The sequence below is a fragment of the Cryptococcus neoformans genome, chromosome 9, assembly GCF_000149385.1.
Source record: "Cryptococcus neoformans var. neoformans B-3501A chromosome 9, whole genome shotgun sequence".
Classification (NCBI taxonomy): Eukaryota; Fungi; Basidiomycota; class Tremellomycetes; order Tremellales; family Cryptococcaceae; genus Cryptococcus; species Cryptococcus deneoformans.
Genome location: NC_009185.1, coordinates 917,795 through 936,194, shown reverse-complemented (window position 1 = coordinate 936,194; position 18,400 = coordinate 917,795). Strand labels below are relative to the sequence as shown.

The 18,400-nt window shown below is 49.0% G+C and overlaps 7 protein-coding genes across 7 annotated transcripts; 2 read left to right on the top strand and 5 right to left on the bottom strand.

The window, feature by feature from the left end:
- Window positions 1-4: 4 nt before the first annotated feature.
- On the bottom strand, window positions 5-2,487 carry CNBI3090 (hypothetical protein; the record flags this gene model as incomplete). The annotated part of the gene is made up of 4 exons (XM_768277.1): window positions 5-122; window positions 176-1,698; window positions 1,745-2,056; window positions 2,116-2,487. 4 exons carry the CDS (start codon window positions 2,485-2,487, stop codon window positions 5-7), a joined length of 2,325 nt encoding a protein of 774 aa, XP_773370.1.
- Window positions 2,488-2,863: 376 nt separating this feature from the next.
- On the bottom strand, window positions 2,864-5,126 carry CNBI3080 (hypothetical protein; the record flags this gene model as incomplete). Its single annotated transcript, XM_768276.1, has 7 exons — window positions 2,864-3,266; window positions 3,322-3,393; window positions 3,444-3,478; window positions 3,528-3,590; window positions 3,643-4,575; window positions 4,629-4,700; window positions 4,770-5,126. The coding sequence occupies 7 exons, from the start codon at window positions 5,124-5,126 to the stop codon at window positions 2,864-2,866; spliced, it is 1,935 nt and encodes a 644-aa protein (XP_773369.1).
- Window positions 5,127-5,847: 721 nt separating this feature from the next.
- On the bottom strand, window positions 5,848-8,228 carry CNBI3070 (hypothetical protein; the record flags this gene model as incomplete). Its single annotated transcript, XM_768275.1, has 14 exons — window positions 5,848-5,880; window positions 5,945-6,059; window positions 6,121-6,228; window positions 6,282-6,645; window positions 6,694-6,760; window positions 6,813-6,930; window positions 6,979-7,032; window positions 7,084-7,215; window positions 7,268-7,335; window positions 7,399-7,653; window positions 7,704-7,821; window positions 7,887-7,914; window positions 7,964-8,094; window positions 8,146-8,228. 14 exons carry the CDS (start codon window positions 8,226-8,228, stop codon window positions 5,848-5,850), a joined length of 1,674 nt encoding a protein of 557 aa, XP_773368.1.
- A 1,180-nt stretch (window positions 8,229-9,408) lies between these two features.
- On the top strand, window positions 9,409-10,403 carry CNBI3060 (hypothetical protein; the record flags this gene model as incomplete). The annotated part of the gene is made up of 4 exons (XM_768274.1): window positions 9,409-9,806; window positions 9,859-9,905; window positions 9,958-10,237; window positions 10,292-10,403. 4 exons carry the CDS (start codon window positions 9,409-9,411, stop codon window positions 10,401-10,403), a joined length of 837 nt encoding a protein of 278 aa, XP_773367.1.
- Window positions 10,404-11,796: 1,393 nt separating this feature from the next.
- CNBI3050 (hypothetical protein) lies at window positions 11,797-12,146 on the bottom strand (the record flags this gene model as incomplete). The annotated part of the gene is made up of 2 exons (XM_768273.1): window positions 11,797-12,026; window positions 12,086-12,146. The coding sequence occupies 2 exons, from the start codon at window positions 12,144-12,146 to the stop codon at window positions 11,797-11,799; spliced, it is 291 nt and encodes a 96-aa protein (XP_773366.1).
- Window positions 12,147-13,044: 898 nt separating this feature from the next.
- Window positions 13,045-14,924, bottom strand: CNBI3040 (hypothetical protein; the record flags this gene model as incomplete). Its single annotated transcript, XM_768272.1, has 3 exons — window positions 13,045-13,599; window positions 13,662-14,727; window positions 14,779-14,924. 3 exons carry the CDS (start codon window positions 14,922-14,924, stop codon window positions 13,045-13,047), a joined length of 1,767 nt encoding a protein of 588 aa, XP_773365.1.
- Window positions 14,925-16,248: 1,324 nt separating this feature from the next.
- CNBI3030 (hypothetical protein) lies at window positions 16,249-18,162 on the top strand (the record flags this gene model as incomplete). The annotated part of the gene is made up of 9 exons (XM_768271.1): window positions 16,249-16,285; window positions 16,335-16,699; window positions 16,757-16,849; window positions 16,899-16,906; window positions 16,956-17,079; window positions 17,130-17,417; window positions 17,479-17,563; window positions 17,613-18,032; window positions 18,086-18,162. 9 exons carry the CDS (start codon window positions 16,249-16,251, stop codon window positions 18,160-18,162), a joined length of 1,497 nt encoding a protein of 498 aa, XP_773364.1.
- Between the last annotated feature and the right edge of the window lie 238 nt (window positions 18,163-18,400).

The following is an 18,400-nucleotide window of genomic DNA, read 5'->3' as shown; positions in this document are numbered from 1 at the left end:
GTCGCTACACTTCTCTCTCTGTGCTTGAAGATTTGGCCTCGTTGGCACTTTCGGTCTTGGCTTCCCGCTCCGCTTTGGCAGCTTGATTTTTCTTGTCAAAGGCTCCAGTTTTTCTTAACCATCTATAACAATCATCAGCATATTTGCCACGAAGCCGATTGACTAAAAGACTCACCTTTGTCGAACTTGGTGATAACTTCTCGTAGGTACACCTTTACTGACCAAATCCCACTTTTCACCATGTATCGCTACAGCCCTGGCTAGTAGCTCATCCTCTTCTACAGTCCACTTCAAGTATGGTGACCTGACCCTCTTGATCGGCATTTCGCTAGTGTAATGCCAGTACTTGCCAAGACCGGGCACGACCTTACCAGATGGACTCGCAAAGTTTCCGTTTCCGGCACCGGGACCACCGCCGCCTTCAGAGATAACGCCGGGAGTAGATGTAGGATTTATCGCAGAGGAAGAGGCACCTGCCGGAGGTAACCGCTCATCAAGCTCGCCACCGGGAGTTGGGTAAATTTGACTAGAGGCGTAGCCTCTGGCAGGAGTTAGGGATTCGGAAGTTGTAGATGAACCCCGTATGCGGTGAGTGGGGGTTTGTAATGAGGGATCAACCACAAAATCGTCTGATGCAGGGTGGGCCTTCAAACGAACGTTGGCCATTGTTCGATTTCGAGGAGTGAGGTCGATAGGTGCGCCCAGACTTGAACCATGGCTTCTTGGACTGGAGTCCTTCTCGAGCAATCCGCCAAATTGGGGAGTAGAAGATGTGAGAGGAACGGCAGGACTGCTTTGCACTACGGAGCTGGGAGCGGTAGAGCTAGCGACATCTAGCTGGCTTGCTTGTGCTAATAAGTCGAGCGCGGAAGCCGATCCTGCTGAAGCCGAATGCTGATGCGCCTTGTGAGACCCGCCACCTTCCCACACATCACCTCGCCGTCTCTTCGGACTCCCTCGTTCAATATCACTGCTATCCGGTCTTGGGCGAGTTGTACTTCTTGTAGCTGAAAGAGTCGATAAGATGGGTTCTCCATGTACAGGTGAGTTTGGACGAGTCGCCATCTCGGCAGCACGAAGGAGGTCGTTAAAGTTGCTACCACCAGGCGTCGTTTGAGGTAAGGATGACTGCCCGGTCGTACGGGATTTAGAGGGAGTTTGCGGAATGGTGCTTATACTGGCATTTTGCACATTCTTCTTGGTACTTCGCTTGGTACGAGAGAGAAGTGGTGTGGCCTGGGATTTGCTTTTACCCTTGGTTACGGACCCGCTAGCTCGCTGATCGATGAGCGGCTCCTCCTCACTAGCATCCTCCTCGACATCCGACATTGGTTGTTCGCCATAGCCTTCCTTGTAACCCATTCCTCCCTCTGGACCAACAACGCCAGCTTTCTTCAGCTCGCCCATGGTTAAACGGCCTAATCGGTCGTTGGTCTTGCGCATGCTTCGGATAGCCTTGGCAGCTAACAGAAGATGTTCAGTTCTGGCGTCCCCCATAGTCGCACGGCTAGATCGATGAATACCCTTGCTATTTTCGAGCTGAGGCATATACTGAGGGAGAAAAACGGGCGGCGCAGAAGTTGCGGGTGTTAATTCTGTAGGCTTGGAAGTAAGAGCTGAGGTGTTAAGAATGACATGCGGTCTAAGAAGACGGAGTTCGTTGACAAGTCGGTCGATTTGTCTTTGGGTGTCAACCAACTAGGGGAAAATCAGCTCTAGCCATCGGATGACTGACCAAACGTACTCTGGGTGCCATCAATCTGTTGTCCATTTCCAGTCTCTTGTTCGCCGCTTCGAGCTCCTTGTGATAACCAACATCCAAATCCAATACTTTTCGTTTGTTTGAAACTTTTTCCTCCTCTTTTGAAACCATGACTGCCCGCATCTCTTTATGCCATGAATCTCTCTCGACAGCATGTCGTTCTCGCTCGGTAGCCATGAGCTGTTCCGAAATTTTGGCCTGTTGCTGCATGGTCGCAATAGTGCTTTTCTGCGCTGCTAAACGCTCTTGCAGAAATGGCAAATGATTGAGAGTAAGCGGTAAAAGAGTCTTGACCTGATTTCGAAGTTAGTTGGCAATCATCCTTTGAATAATGCGAGTGATTGATAACCCACCATTCCCAGTAGCTCATCTCTTTGCACCCACTCATCCCCTGTCTTTCCATTGGCCTCCAACTCGTTCACTCTTGACTGTAATCTTGTGAGCTGTTCCATGTCGAATCCAGTCTCTTCTTCATCCTTATCTTCCGCACTCTCAACTGCTCTTTCCTTTCCCTTGTCTTTCCTTTCTCCATTCGCTGTACCCATATCAATGCTCCCTCTTTCGCTCCCAGAGACGCTTCCTTCTATTCTGACCTCACCACCATCGAAAGTCGCTCGAGGAGTACGCAATACGGCCGTCTTCGGGGTCTCGTCCATCTGTGGGGTATCGGGGAAAGACAGCGTCGGTGTCTGTATAGTAGTCGGCGACGGTGTTGAGGCTTGCATTGGCGCTTGCGGTGCCAGGCTAACCAGTGAGGTAACGGGGTGTATGCCGGTAGGCAGAAGGCGAATCGCGGGATGGAGAAAGTAAAAGGAAAAGTGCTGCTTGGGGAAAATCAACGGAAGACACCCACGCTTGAGGAAAGTTCACACGTCATTTCCGCAAGTGGCAAAAATCACAAAGATCGCGTTTTATTTCTCCGCGACGAAAATCAATGTGGCACATCACGTTCCGTGCGCAAGTATGCATCATCCATCCATCCATTCTAACTCAATGAATGTCCACTCTGCGACATAATTGCATGCATTGAAAAGGTCCAACAATAAGATTTACACGGAACCCTTTGGGTATACAAACAAATAGCTTATATCCTATACATAACTACCAGAGATCATCCTCTTCATCAGTAAATGAATACATGTATTCATTAACATCATTCCAAGGGACGTTTGGAACAGGAAGCAGCTCATCTTGAGAAGAGCCGTCTTCATCAGAAGTCTCAGAACCCTCTCCATTGGCAACGCGCTGAGCTTTCCTCGCGGCTTTGGCCGCCCTGTGCTCCCTCCAATCAGCGACGAAATCGATGAACGTGCCTTGATAATGCCAGATCCCGCAATCCTTGTCCACTCCATACTTGGCGCCAATATCATCAGGATCAACGGTAGTCTGGGGGTATTGCCTCGATTTCGGTTCTTTTTCAACGTAAGTGGGATCGGCTTTGCGTTTGGCCGCATTGGCTTGTCGGGTGGCTAGAGACTTCAAGGCTCTTTCATTGGCAGATTCACTAAAGGCCAAGTCTAGTAAGAACAGTCATGTATTAGTATGGAATTGATGCTTACACATGGTAATGATGGCCAATAGGACCGCCATGAGAACGAAGAGCAAGAGCTTGGATGGCCGCAAGGGAGTAACTGTTTTGCTGAGTCAACTACGATTATCGTTAGGAAGTCTCTACACTTACATGCTCGATGGAGTTTTAGGATTCAAGGGATTCGGCTGAAATCTAATCAGCACGATACATGAGCCCGAACAAAAATTCACTCACCACAAGGTAGTGCTTCAAGCATAACAGCTCTGCTTCTCCTACTTTGAACACCCTTATTGCATCCTTCTCACATTATCAGCTACCGTTGCCCCTATCTTGACGCGGTTGTACTCACTGCTCGGTTGATGAATTTCTTATTTGCAGCTTCAACAGCTCTAGCTCTCCATGGGCTTGGATATGCGTCATGGGGCAGTCTCTCTCCCGTCAATGGATCATACTCGACCAAGGTTGCATGGGGTCTCTTTGGTTTTTCCTCGGGAGGCAAGACCCAGTTTGGATCCCGAACAAACTTTTTGGTTTGCTTCTTTTTGCCCTTCTTGCGCGTTGACCTGTCGCCTTCCTTGCCTTCGTCTGCTTCGTCTTCGCTTGAAAGATCGCTGAAATCCTCGCCCTTGTCGTAGTTATCATACGTCCTCCTCAACAATCTCATTTTGTCTTCCAGTTTGTAAATCTTTTGCCATAGTTCACCATCCTTATTGTGAACAGATTCTTCCCATTCCCATTCTTGCAAAGTTGAGTAGAAATTAAGCTCGTCGTCGGATTCTTCATCATCATCATCATCATGACCATCATTCCCTTCCTCTGCATGGCTTGCACCCAGACCAATTTCCTTCCCGTTCTCATCCGTCATTATCGGAACCCCCAACTCATTCTTCGGCCCCTGAGTCTCCCCGTGCTTTAAGCCAGGTACTGTCGCAAGTACAGTTCGTGAAATACCGTCCACAATGACCTTCCTCAACACTCTCCTTTTCTTCATCTTCTCCTTCTTGATGTTCGCCCTTTCGGCCCTAGCGTCCGCCCAGATCTGTCTCGCTTGGGCAATTATCTTATCGGCTCGAATTACAAACTCGTAATCCTTCTGTGTCCACTCTTCACGGGGAGGAATGGAACGCATATGAATTTCGAGGTGGTCAAATCTTTTGAGAGGGGGATCTTGACGCCAATCTTTTACAGCACGAGTGAAGATGAGCTGGGAGTGTTTGATAGGGGATCGACGGGCACAAGGGCGGAGCTTCATGTAATTGGGATGGGACTTGAGGTAGATTTCCTGGCATAATCTCGTCAGCACACAGACAAGAATAAGATCAGAATTATACTCACTCGGAACACGTCGTCCGTAAAATGAAACCTGAAGTACCTTGATACTCCAGCTAAAGCCACATAGTCTCGTAGCTGTCATCCAATACACGGATCAGCCGATGGCTTTCAGAAGCTCCTCGTCATCACAATACCTCCACCTACCTGTAGTCCCAAATTGAGCTTGGTCCCAAAACACAGGTCAAGCACTTCCGCTGGGAGCCTGAACAGCGGTACGTCGGTCCTATCCCCCCAATCGGGAATATCCCTCCATGTGGCTTCCTTTGCTGCGAAAGGTTTGCGCACCCGCTTCTTCGGACCAGGAGGTGGAGAATCAGATGTGCCTTCCGCTTTGTTTTTCCCCTTCCTCCCTTTCGCTCTGCCCTTGAGTCTGGAGTCAATAGACCGAATGTCTTCCGCAACGGCGACTGGAGGATCAGCAGTCTCGTCTTTCCCGCTTTGGACGGTTCGAGCTCGTTTCGTAGTAGAGTTGCGGGTTTCCGCCGTTCGCTTGGGCTGCATTATAAAGTTGATATTTCGGAGACTTATGCGTGGGTTAAGAAAATATTGATGAACTGACGCAGAGTTGGTGTATGGTGAAGAAATCGAGTAAGGAAACAAAGCAAAACAGAAAAATGAAGTGGCGTGAAGCGACTGGGAAAAGAAGGCGGCAAAGAGGAAGATTGGGCGATCGATCGATGGAAGGCGACTAGATCGGCTAGCCGCGGATGAAGGCGGGAGACGTGGTTAAGAGTGAAGGGTGAATGGCGGAGTACAAAGGGGGGGCGGATTCAGAAACGAGAGCAGGAACTCTTTGATGGCGATAGTAAGATGACGGAAGAACACTTCAGCACCGCGAATCGCCACCTGTTTTTGGAAATGAAACAGAATCAAATGATGGGAAGCGAGGGAAGCGAGGATGGGGCTTCTGTAAGCGTGCCTGTGGAAATGAGTTGAAATGGCTTTTCGCATAGGCACGCCTCTCCGTCTTGCCGGGTGTAAGTCATATACAACTTATCCATTGGATTATTCCCGTCCGTCGTTCATTCCCTCTACTAATCTTTCGATTACCTTGTTTCCTTCGGTCTTATCGCAACTTAGCATAACGCTCCAATTTTTGCATATCCAAACCAGACTAATCGCAAAAAGCCGAGTAAAAAGTCATTTGTTACGCTTTCTCTGTACAAGATCTTCTCCCATCCACCGGACTACTTCTTCATTAACATACTCTAACAAGGTTTCTCTAACAGGGCTTAGAATAGGTGGAAGTGTGTTGCTAAATCATATCATGTTAGTGACTAACCCGCGAGACTGAAAATGCCGACAGGGCAGATACGCACCTTGATGTGGACAGCATCAATATTATCCAGCTTGCCGTGGTCCAAATTCTCGTGACGCCTGGTAGCAGTAGACATGGAGTATGAAGGTCCAGCGTCATTTAGGAGATCTTCGGTTCTGTAAAGCCATGAAAAAATCAGCACGAACTTTAAAACAAGGAAAACCGATGAGGACGTACACCTGAAGAATGTCGTGGATGAGCTTCCTCGCCAAGTCACCAGAAAGGGACTCTCGGACGACGACTCGGAGGATCTCAGTTTTCTCGCAGTCGGGAGCGAGAGGGTAGCTGTGACAAGTCAATACTGGGTCCACAATTGCCCCAAAAAAATCCGGACTTACTTGGGGACGATCCAGCCGATAGACCTCAGCTGCATCTGGATCCACGCCTGCTTCACACCAGGGTACTTCTTCTTAATTTCGTCCGTAAACATAAACGACACAACGGGCAAACCCTCGCAATAATACTCGGCATCGTCAACAGTAGTCTTCTTGCCGTGCAAAACGGTATTAGCGGCGTCGGCGACGGCAGGGAGGATGTTGGATTGTTCGGCGCTGCTGGAGGATTCGGTAAGAGCCTTGGGGTGGTGGATCTTGGAGAGACAAATGAAGTAGCCAGAGTGCTCGAGGGCTCGGGAGATGAGACGAGCTACGGTGAGGTTCTTGTCCATTATACGCTTGTAACCTTCGAAACCGAGGTTCAAGACTATGATAGAATTAGCTGCAAGGTCCACCCGCCTTCATCCGGACTTACAAGTGAACATCTGGGCGAGGATAGGGTGTGCCGGTCTACTGAAATTGAGATTAAATGAATAATCGGTCTACAGAACCGGAGTTAGAATGATTAAAATAAAAAATTAGGACTTTATTTACAGCACCGAGATAGTGAAGCTCAAAGATCAACTCCTTAGGAAGGTACTCCATAGACCTCCAGATGATCCATCCGACACCCACAGTGCTCATACCGTACTTGTGACCCGAGGCATTGATACTATCCCGCTTTTCAGCAATTATTTCTCTTCTTTTAACAGCTTCTCACCTATGGACTCGAGGAATTTGGAAGTCCCACTGGTAATGAGGGTATGCAAATGGACTTCCAGAACCGTTAATTTCGAAACGACCGTATGAGTCATTCTAAACTTACGCAACAAAACCACCAGAAGCGGCATCAACGTGGATAGGGACACTAATACCTGTCTCGGCCTCGTATTTGTCGAGCTCTTGAGCCACGTCTTTTACGGATTCAAACGCGCCGGTGTAAGTTGATCCCAAGATACTGTAAAAGGTCAACTTGGTGTACCCGGAAATAAAATAAAATTAAAACTTACACAAAGACACCAATTGTGTTCTCATCGACGTATTTGAGGACGTCCTTGGGGTCCATTACATAACTCGACTACTTCCATCAGCCTTTAACTCACAGCCTTTAACTCATTCTTCTTTCGTGGCGTTTACTCACCTCAGGCTTAATAGGCACAAGTCTCGCCTCAACCTCAAAGTATCTAGCAAACTTCTCCAAAGCTACTTGAGCCTCTGCACCCATAACGATGTTAGGTCCGGGGTTGTGGATATCTTTCCCAGCGGCTTTCATCTTTTCCTGCCATCGGCGCTTGAGAGCGAGACCGCCAAGCATGATGGCTTCAGAGGAACCGGTAGTAGCGGTGCCCATAGCCGTGGCTTCTTTGGGAGCGTGCCAGAGGTGAGAGAGCATTGACTGACCACATGGGTCAGCTGGAGTCATTCGTCGCGGCTGCTGTAGCTTACGATACATCGCTCGTGAATCTGTTGAGCAGCAGGGTATTCGTCCTGGTCGACCAGATTCTTATTGATGTTTTCCTGGACAAGACGGTTGCACTCATCAGGAACCCAAGTGTGAACAAATCTGTATATCTCATTGATCAGTATTCCCCGACTCAAGATCGTTTGCAAATGGTGCGAAAAACTCACGAAGCCAAATTCATGTTGGGGTTCCCATCTAGTTCCCAGTCAGCCTTTAACTCTAAAAAATAATGATGAAAACTCACCAAGCATCAGCTCATCGTGTAAGAGCTGGTATGTAGCCCTGCCATTGACACCCTTACTGGGGAGCCTGTATCTCGGAACCTCGTCCTCAACTTCGTAGCGGGAAGTGTAGGGAATATCATAAAGAGCAGCCCTGCGCAGAAATTAGTCACGAAATGGCTATGTTCATGGCCGATACACCTACTTATGACTAAGGTGCCTCTTGATAGGGTGGTCTTTGCACTCTTCAATGAGCTTGTCGGCGTCTACGTGTTGAGAGAGGGCCATGATGTTCGTTCTGGGAAGTCTGTGCGGTCAGGTACTGAATCTGCGATGTTATCTGTGCTTTATATAGCTCACCTATCTTTCCTAGCAAGAGAGAAGAGGATGACGGAGGCGATTGAAATGAAGACTTAATACGCGGTTTGCTGTGTTTGTATTAAAACCCTTTCCGACGTTGTAAGAGGCTATCACACGTTTACGAGACTGCTGGGAAGTGCACATGCGGGCTAGATTATTTATAGGCAATTGACGACAAAAGCAGCAGCCCACAGGCCAGTCCCCGTCCCTACCCGCCGTCACCTTTCCCACAACACGACCGACGTCATCATCCAAAAAATCCCAGGCACCATAAAAACAGATCCGGACTATCATTACATTTTTAAACAGTCCGTAACAAAAAATAACAGTCCCGCGTCCTTGCCGAGTGCGATAACTTGGCAGGCGGGAAAAAGTTATCTCCTTCCTGCTGAAGACGGTTTTTAGTGTTTTCGGGTGGATTGCGACGAGAAGCATCCTCCCTTGGCAATTTTGTTGGACATGCGCTTGGTATGCGTAAGATATGAACCATGAGGGAAGAAATTGAGCAAGCCTTCAGTCTGTTTCGTTGTACAACAAGCAATACAGAGCAATGGAAGGAATAAGTTAATACAATAGAGTAAGTCGCCATCGAACCCTGTGATGCGGCTAGTTCAAGCTCATCCTCACGGTTTTTAGAAACTGTCAATCAGTCTAACAGAGGCGAGGCCAGATCTACATTTGTCTTCCATTTAAAAACCCTGGTTATGGGATTGCACAACAAACAAACAAGTCAAGACGACCGCGCTCTTGCTCAGAGATCCAAGATCCTTTTTGGCGGCATCAACATGGGCTAACTAGTCCTTTGATAATCCTTTTTTCTAGTACCTACATCTCTGAAACTTCAATGAGAGTACCGGGGCTGTAGCCAATGTGGTATAACCATGACTGACTATTTTCTATCCAGATTATTCACTTGCACCTTCTTACAGTAAATCAGTTGATTGATCAGGAACCGCTACGATAGCGAAGACATCTCTCGATCCAAACAAAACGAAAACAAAAGTGCTGGATCATCATGGGATTGTTCCGGTCTTCCGATGGAATGCGTTTTAACCCATTGTGGCACTCTTTCTCCCTCCTACTTACCCTAATATCGTTCATCTTACTCATGGTCGTCGTCTTCTACAATGCTCCGATTGACCATGCCCACTCAACGCTGGAGGGTAAGGTTGGCCTCAGGATGTGGTTCTTGACTGTCAACGAAACGTCATCAAGTTTTCCTACCTGGACAATAGGCACCAAAAGGTACTACGATGCTGGAGAAGGAGAGGTGCCAGGAAGAGGGATAGGATTAGCAGCACCGGCTAGAAATAAAGAAAGGGCGGCAGATACGGGTTCTGGTGGTGATGGGGGGCTTCACGCTTATGGGTTTGGGATCTGGGGATGGTGTGAATGGACAAACTCCAGATGGACGGGTGACGCGGTTTGTACGAGGAAGACTGGTTACAAACTGCCAGACGACTCAGACAGCAGTTGGGATTCCATTTATGAACTAGAGTTACCTTAGTGAGTGATCTTTCACACTATTAATTCGTATTTTGCAAACTTTTTTGTCTAGTGCTGTCACCCATGTCCTGTCAGGTGCTGCCATACCCATCCTCATCAGTAGGTACCCCTCTGATCACCCAATATCTCAGTATGAGCTAAGGCACCTTAGCCCCCTTTGTGGTCCTTTCCTACTTTATCATTCTGTGCCTTGCCATTCTATTCCCCGGACCTTACCCCCCTTGGCCCGTCCCAAGCAAATATCCAGCAGAAGTCAAACATTACCGTACCCGTTGTGCCTGGCTCCTACGCGACTGGCGTTTCAATCTCTACTATTTCCTTGCCATGTTGGTTCTGGGATTGAGTATGATTGTGACTGTTTTGGTTGGAAGGGGAAAAGTGAATACTGAGGGAGGGGGCTTGAAGGCACGGCCCGGAACCGGGTTTGGAGTGTGAGTAGCTCGTCATTTAGAGAAGCTCAAATCGAGATGCTGATTTTTCTCCAGCTTTTTTGCAGCATGGGCATGTTGGATTTGTTCACAGATGCTTTGCATGTGGAAGACAGGCATCATCATGCGACGTGAAGGTAAGGAAAGGACCAAATACTCCAAAGGCTAGATGATTGCACCAAATCGACGACAGGTATTCAGTTTGCTAGATTGCCAAGGTTGTACCACATAATGCACGATCACAAAAGTTGACTATATTAGTTCATGGAGCCCGCTATGCCGTCGATGCTCATGAACACAACTGATTCCTTTCCAGTGACACTTTCGTCACCATTTCTTTTGCAAACTGTTGATGAAAGGTTGGCAAACTCCTTTGACTCTCCTAACATGAGGGACCGAGGCTGTCTTTCCTTTCTGCCAAAACATCACAGCTGTTGCACTAACACTTGTTTCTCTCCAAGCTATTCTAGTTTTGTTCATGCAATCAACATTGACGAAACCATGACAGAAAAAGCCGACAGTCAAACTTCCCCGATAGCACACATTGTCTCAATCATCCTCACCTCTGTATCTGCAATCCTCCTCTTCCTGGTGATCCTTTACAATGTCCCATTCTCAGCCTCTGACAAATCAAATCTCCATGGCCGTATGTGGCTCGTCACCGTCTCGCCCGAGAGCGGGAGGAGTGGGGAGACATACGGGTTCGGGATTTGGGGTTGGTGTAGTTGGGCAGACGGGGTGAATGGAGGGGACTGTGTGAAAAAGAGTTTTTGGCGGATACCTGGGGATACGGGAAGTGATTCGGTGGTTCAGTCTTTGAATTTGCCGGGGTGAGTTGTAGATTAATGGGTTGCGAGATTGAGCTCAGTACGTTTCAATAGATCTGTCACGAAGTCGTTATCCATCGCATCTTTCTTCTTCGTATTCCGCAAGTTTTTTTTTTCACCTCGTGCCCTATCGGTTGGCGCTAACAAGGCACACAGAATTAACCATAGCTGTCAGCATTTTCTTTCTCTTACTTCTTACAATCCATTTCCATGCCCGTACTCAGCCATCCACCCGGGAACCGATCCTCTTTTGGCCCCCATCTGACATGAAGATGCGTACTTTCTGTGCTGTGCAGTTGAGGAATGTATGGTTGAGACTGTTTGCAGTGATTGGCATTTTAGCATGGGGACTACCAGGCATTATCATTGCTGCAGTAGGAGCGGGTGATATCCGAGATGGATGGAAAGGAAAGATAGGTGTTGGCTGGGGCTTGTGAGTTCTCTAGCTGAACAGAGAGGCAACAACTGACTGATCAACTCACAACGCACACAGAGCGTTAGCTTCAATGGTCCTATTGATAGTAGTGCAAGGTCTTATCTTGTTGGCAGGGCTGTGGAACAACCCTTCTCATTCAGGTCGAAAGAAATAGACGATAACCTTTGTTCCTTACAATGCGATGTATATGTTATGAGTAATGTTAACTCACTTGACAATCACCAAGACAAGTATATGAGGTGAGAACTTTCGTCGATAAAGGAGGACGTTGAGCAACAAGAATGGATGAGCCTGCAGGACTAAAGACCCAAAATAGACGGTGCATTTGAGGAAGGTGAAGGTCTCACCTTGCCCAAAACCATTGTAGGATATGAGATATGCCTCAAGGCAAGGAATCCAATAGGGCTGGCTATCGTCTGGAAGACTGAAACCTGCACGAGGAGTGCGAGGAGACTCTTCTTCGGCGGCTTCGATGCCTTCTCGGCAACCTCCTTCAACTTTTCGTTCAACTCGGACTCTTTCTTGTTGGCTTTGGCATCACCATTCAATGCGGTTTGGCTTTTACCGAACACTTCTTTCAATCCTAACAGCTGGCCCAGACCTCGCCCTTTCCATCCGTCTCTCCAAGCTTTGAACGACAGAAGCGCATTCAAGCTGGAAGCCAGAGCTTGAGCAAAGTTGAGGAATAATGGCGAAGGGAACTAATCGCCGGGTGGACGATCTGAAGGTGAACGAGGAAGGCTATTAATAATACTTGTAACATTGATTAGCCAAAGAAGGGACTCGAGATGGAATAAGGCTTGGTGCCACGAGGTTGTGGTGTCATTGGAGACGAAAGGATGGCGAGGGAGATGGGAAGAGCTCGAAAGCGCTGAAAGGGGAAGGACGATCAATAGGCGGTGATACGGATACTGTTTTCGGCATCGGGGCGCACTCCTCATCTTTCACACCATCATTTTGATGATGCTCTTCCGACCCTAGCTCTTCGGGCGTACCTTATTGCCCTCCAGCACTTTGCACGGTGCCTCTGCTAGCTCCCCGAATAGCCTCGCACGGATCATCTGCCAAATGCCCTGGAGACCCATCAACCTCAAACGGGGCGGCTATCGATCCATCTCTCACGCCCATCAGGCGTTCCTGCTAGACTCTTTTTCTAACAATGCGGGATGGACCGCTTTGCCGCCGGGAAGTCAAGGGATGGATTGAAGGGGCAGAGGGAGTTCATGTTCAGAGTCAGAAGCGTCGGAGAGAAGGTCGATGTGTGCTAATCGAGAAGGCAAGGTAGAGATGAAAGTCGGAGGTAGACTTAGATGCGGGAGGCAAATGTGTTCCAGGTTGAGAAAGAATAAAACCTGATTAGGACTACATAATTATAATAAGCTCATCGGCATTTCTCACGCTGCTGGGCATCAGGAGTCGCGGACAGTTAAACAGTCACGATTTGCATCCTTCTAACAAGTCCCATTTCAAATTCCATACCTAACCGAGTCTACATCTTCCGTATTCTACAGCTTCGCAATGATCGTCCTTTCGACATCACGCAACATTTACTTTGCCTCTTTGTAAAGGTCCGGGTGCGCGGCCTTGATGAAATCAGCAGCCTTCTCACCGACCATGTACACAACGTTCTGGATACGGCAATCGGGGATAAGAGGGAAGACTGAGGCGTCAGCAACACGGAGGTTCTTGACGCCGTGGACCGAGAGCTCGGGGCTGACGACACCGTGGTCGATGTCCTTGCTGATACGAGCAGTTCCGCAGGGATGGAAACCGGTCTGCGACCTTTCCAGGATCTGTCGGATCATGCCCTCGTCTGAATTTCGGGGCATCGGCCAGGGGTAGTCGCCCTCAACAATGTCCTTCATGCCCTCGCCGTTTATGAGAATATCGTCAACAAAGCGGACACCTTCCCGAAGGGCGATGAGGTCAAGGTCGTGCGAGAAGAAGTTGAGGTTGATGTAAGGCTGCTCGAAGGGGTCGGTCGAGGTGAGTTTTACCACACCGTTTTGCGAGATGGGACGCATCAAGTCAACAATGACGGTCATGTAATCACCAGTGGGCGGAGTGGGGAAGTGCCATTGGAAGGCATCGGCGAACATCGGCTGTCACGTTGGGGTCAGCTTTCGTTCCGCGAATCGCTGTGTATACGCAAAGGCAGGCTTACGACAAAGTCGATCTCAAAGTGCGGCTGGCCGTCGGGACCGAAAGGGTCCTTGCCACCGTTCTGCGCCTTATAATCGCGATACTGCTTGTGGTTCTCCAGACGATTGTCAATACGAGGGAAGGCGACGAGCTCCAGTAGACCCGAACTGAGGGGTCCATTGTGATTCTTCCTGTAGGACGAAATGGCACCATCGTGCTCCGCACCCGCGCGAAGGAGGTGATTATCGAGGCCAAAACCGTCCTTAATCTTGAAGACATGGGACAGGATAGGGTGGTCCTGAAGGTTCTGGCCGACATGCTTTGAGTCAACAACGCATTGGATGCTGAGAGCCTCGAGGTCGGACTTGATACCGATACCGGACAGCATGAGGATCTTGGCGGATTCGTAAACACCCTGAGCAACGATAACCTCACGGTTGGCGTAGAAATCGTACTCGCGGTCGTCGGGCCCAATAACGGTGACACCGACGGCAGTCTTGCCCTCAAAAATAATCTTCTTGGAGATGGTCGAAGAGGCCAAGGTGATGTTGGGCTTGCCCTCAAGGAACGCAGCCGCAGTAGATCGGACACCCTTGTAGATCGAGTTGACACACTTGAAGAGACCCTTCTGGACACCATTGTAGACGTCCACGGTCAACTCATGACCCTTGCTCACCCACGCTCTTTCGAGGGCATCACGCCAAGGCTTCAGCTCGGGGACCAAATCAGAGTGAGAAATGTCGACGGGACCACCCTTGTTGCCGATGCTTTTAATGTCGTCAGGGAAGAGACCAAGGTCGTCGTGGTAAGTGGTCGACTTGTTGAAGTATTCCTTGGTGTTTTCCCAGTTCCAAGTGGAACCACCAAACTCCTCCCAGTCGTTGAAGGTTGCGGCCGAACCTCGAACCCAGGTATAATAGTTGAGCGCAGTACTGCCGCCCAACACCTTTCCACGGGTGTTAGGCTTCTCGATACGAGTATAGTCTGGTCGGTCTATCATGGTCGTCTTGTACTTCCAGTCGTACTGAGAGTTTCGCAGACCCATGGCCTTCGCCGGGGTGGTGATGTCGGTGATCTCGGAAGGGTTGCTGGTTACTGTAAGTCTGGATGCTAATGCTAGGACGAAAGGGAAAACTCACTTCACACCGGCCTCGACAAGAAGTACAGACACGTTTGGGTTCTCGGCAAGACGGCCGGCAACGGTACAACCACCGGCACCACCTCCAAGAACGATGAAATCAAAGTTTTTGGGAGCATCTTTGGGATGAGTAGCAGCGTGAACCATATTGCTGATGAATAATAGTGTATAAGTGCAAAGACTGTGGGGGGAATGGGAAATCCATCGACCTGGCATCCCAGCTTTAATACGACCATCTTCTAGTTCACTTGACGTCAGCAGGCAGAACTTGGGACGAAAAGCGTTCTAAAAACGTCCTTGCATACTCTATCTCGACCTTCGCAATCTTCGCTCGGATGCGCCATGCCCATTGGGCTAACGGAGCAACAGATAACCCAGAAATGTGCACCGCTCGTGTCGAAAATAACTCGCGAAGGGACAACCCACGCGTCTCGTGCAAGATTACGATATCTCTCGCTCGAAACTTGGAAGCCCGGGCGGGTAAGGGGTCTGGAGCGGATCAGTTCAGTTTTGTGGCTGAGTACACCCTCGTCTTAGCGTACGTCCGTTCATGTAAAAGAAGATCCTGTGATATTCCCTCGAGCCAATGCAGATCCATCGACCGGCCATCCCAGTTGTAATACACCCATCTCCTAGTTCACTTGACATTACGGGGTGGAACTTGGGAAGAGAAGCGTTCCCACAAACGTTCTTACATACTCTCGCTGAAACGCAGCATGTCCGTGCTGTAAGGGGTCTGGAGCGGTTCAACTCAGTTTTGTGGCGGAAACACCCTCGTCTTATTTCTCGCTCATTGACGAAAAAAAGGTCTTGTGATATTCCTTCGGCCAATGCAGATCCACCGGCAAGGCATCCCAGTTCTAATACGGTCATCTCCTAGCTCTCTTGACATCACGAAGTGCAGCTTGGGACAAGAAGCGATCTACAAACGATTTTCCATACTCTCGCTCGATCTTCCCTTAAATGCAGCATATCCACCGGGCTAGGAGAGCAAAGATATAGCCCAGAAATCTGCACTGCTCGTGTCGAAAATAACTCGCGTGGGGACGACTCTCGCGTCTCGTGCGAGATTGCGATATCTCTCGCTCGAAAGTTGGTAAGCCCGGGCGATAAGAGGTCTGGAGCGGGTTCAATTCAGTTTTGTGGCTGAGCACACGCTCGCCTTAGCGTACGTCCGTTCACGTAAAAAAAGGTCCTGTGATATTTCTTCGAGCCAATATGATGCGATAAGGGGTGTGGAGCGGTTCAATGCAATTTTGCAGCTGATAATCACTCTCGTCTTAACAACGCAAGCCCATTGACGTCAAGGAAGGGCCTAAGATATTTCTTCGAGCCAATGATAATGCCCCTTTATCAAGACAGCGGTGCGAGATGGGATGGAAACGGTCTATATTAAACCTGGGTACATATTCTCCTTTCAGAACTTTATTGAATCACACATTTGGCGATTTGACGAAATCAGCAATCAATCATGACTGAGAAAACACCGACGTACACCCTGTCCGAAGGTCCGTCGGATCATTCCAGCCAAAACGCTATGGTTGCTGACCAGTGTAGGATGCCCTATCGCGGATGCTACGACCGCCCAGCGTCTGGGCAGTTGCCCCGTTAAGGGCCTGATGTTGATGCAGGACACCCAGCTCATCGAGACTCTGGCCCACTTCAGTAGGGAGCGCATTCCCGAGCGTACCGTGCATGCTTCTGCCGTTGGTGCATGGGGCGAATTTGAAGTAACTCACGACAATTCCGACATCACTTCGGCTGCTTTCCTCAATGGGATTGGCAAAAAGTCCAAGGTTCTTATGCGTATCTCCACTGTGGGACCGGAGGCTGGCACAGCCGAGACTGTTCGGGATGTGAGGGGCTGGTCGATGAAGATCTTCACTGAAGAGGGCAACCAAGACTTTGTCTTCAACAGCATTGTATGTGGCCGACTCCGTTCTCCATGTGCTGGTTGTATGGGTGCTGAAGTTCTCTAGCCGGTGTTCTTCATCCGAGACCCAATCAAATTCCCCTCTGTTAACCGATCTCACAAGCGTCATCCCGCAAAGCATACCGCCGACTCTTCTATGGTGAGTGGTTGAACTTCCACGTTTGTTGCCCCAGCTGATTATTATGCAGTTCTGGGAGTGCGTTTCGTTTTACATCCACGACATGGTGACCATACTTACAGTTTAGCTTTCACAACAACAACCCCGAGGGAACTCATGCCATCATGATGTATTTTAGCAATCGAGGGCTGCCGTATTCACTAAGGCAAATCAACTCCTACAGTGGTCACACTTACAAGCTCACCAAATCGGTTTGTGCCTCATTTTTTCAAAACTAGCGAATCATTGACTCTTTCTTTAGGACGGCTCTTTTGTTTATGTCAAACTCCACTTCAAATCCAATCAAGGTGTCAAGGGCATGACGCAGGCCGAAGGCGTACGCACTGCCGGCGAAGCACCCGATTTCCACACGACCGATATGTGGGATGCTATCGAGCGGGGCGACTACCCTACTTGGACGTTGTATGCTCAAGTCATGAAGCCCGAAGAGGCTGAAAACTACCGCTGGAATATCTTCGATATGACCAAGGTTTGGCCCCACAAAGACTTCCCCCTCAGACCACTTGGTAAATTGACCCTAAACCGTAACGTGAGTGTTATCTGGGATGTTGTCTGGTTCATAGACTAATCAATCTTTTTCTGACGAATAGCCCGAAAACTACTTCTCAGACATTGAGCAGGCTGCCTTTTCGCCATCGACAATGGTGCCGGGCGTTGCGCCCTCCGGAGATCCAAGTGGGCTGAGTCCTTTGTTTAAAGTACTGTATCCGCTGACTCCAATAAGTGCTGCAAGCTAGGATGTTTGCCTACCCCGATGCCGCTCGATACCGCCTCGGTGTCAACTACCAGCAACTTCCGTGCAATCGGCCCGTCAGTGAGGTTTATGCGCCCTACCAGCGTGACGGTGCGATGCGCTACATGACCAATTACGGAGGTGATCCCAATTATGTGCGATCTTCTCTCAAGGAAGTCAACTTCAAGGGTCAATTGGGCGCAAAAGGCCATTCCACTGGGGGCAACGAGAAACACAATGAATGGGTCGGTCGAGTTGCGGCGTACACATCCGAGGTAACGGATGAGGATTACGTCCAAGCTCGCATGTTCTGGGAGGTTCTTGGCAAAGCTGGCGACCAAGAGGACTTGATCACCAATGTCTCGTGTCATCTAAGCAAGGCTATCCCGTCGGTGCAGAAAGGAGCTGTCGGTAAGTGGTCAACGGAGAGTGTTTTGCGGCACGAGATGTTAACCTGATTACAGAAATCTTCGCCAAGGTGAATGTTGATTTGGCCAAGTCCATCGAAGACCGTTTGGCTGAGCTCAACAAAGGAAAGTAAAGGGAAAAACATTTGACAAGGTAAAAGCCATGTGAGAAGCCTGACAATGATACATATTTGAAATGAATATTGCGATGTCACCGTTATGAAGCAATCAGTGCGCTCGGAAATTTGTGTCTTTGTGATTATTTCATTTGTGCACCGCACTCTCCATTAAAAAGATGCTGCCGATGCGAATCAACACGTGTTTTCGGATGGCATGGTTACGTATGTTTCGTTCGTGCGCTCATACCCTTTC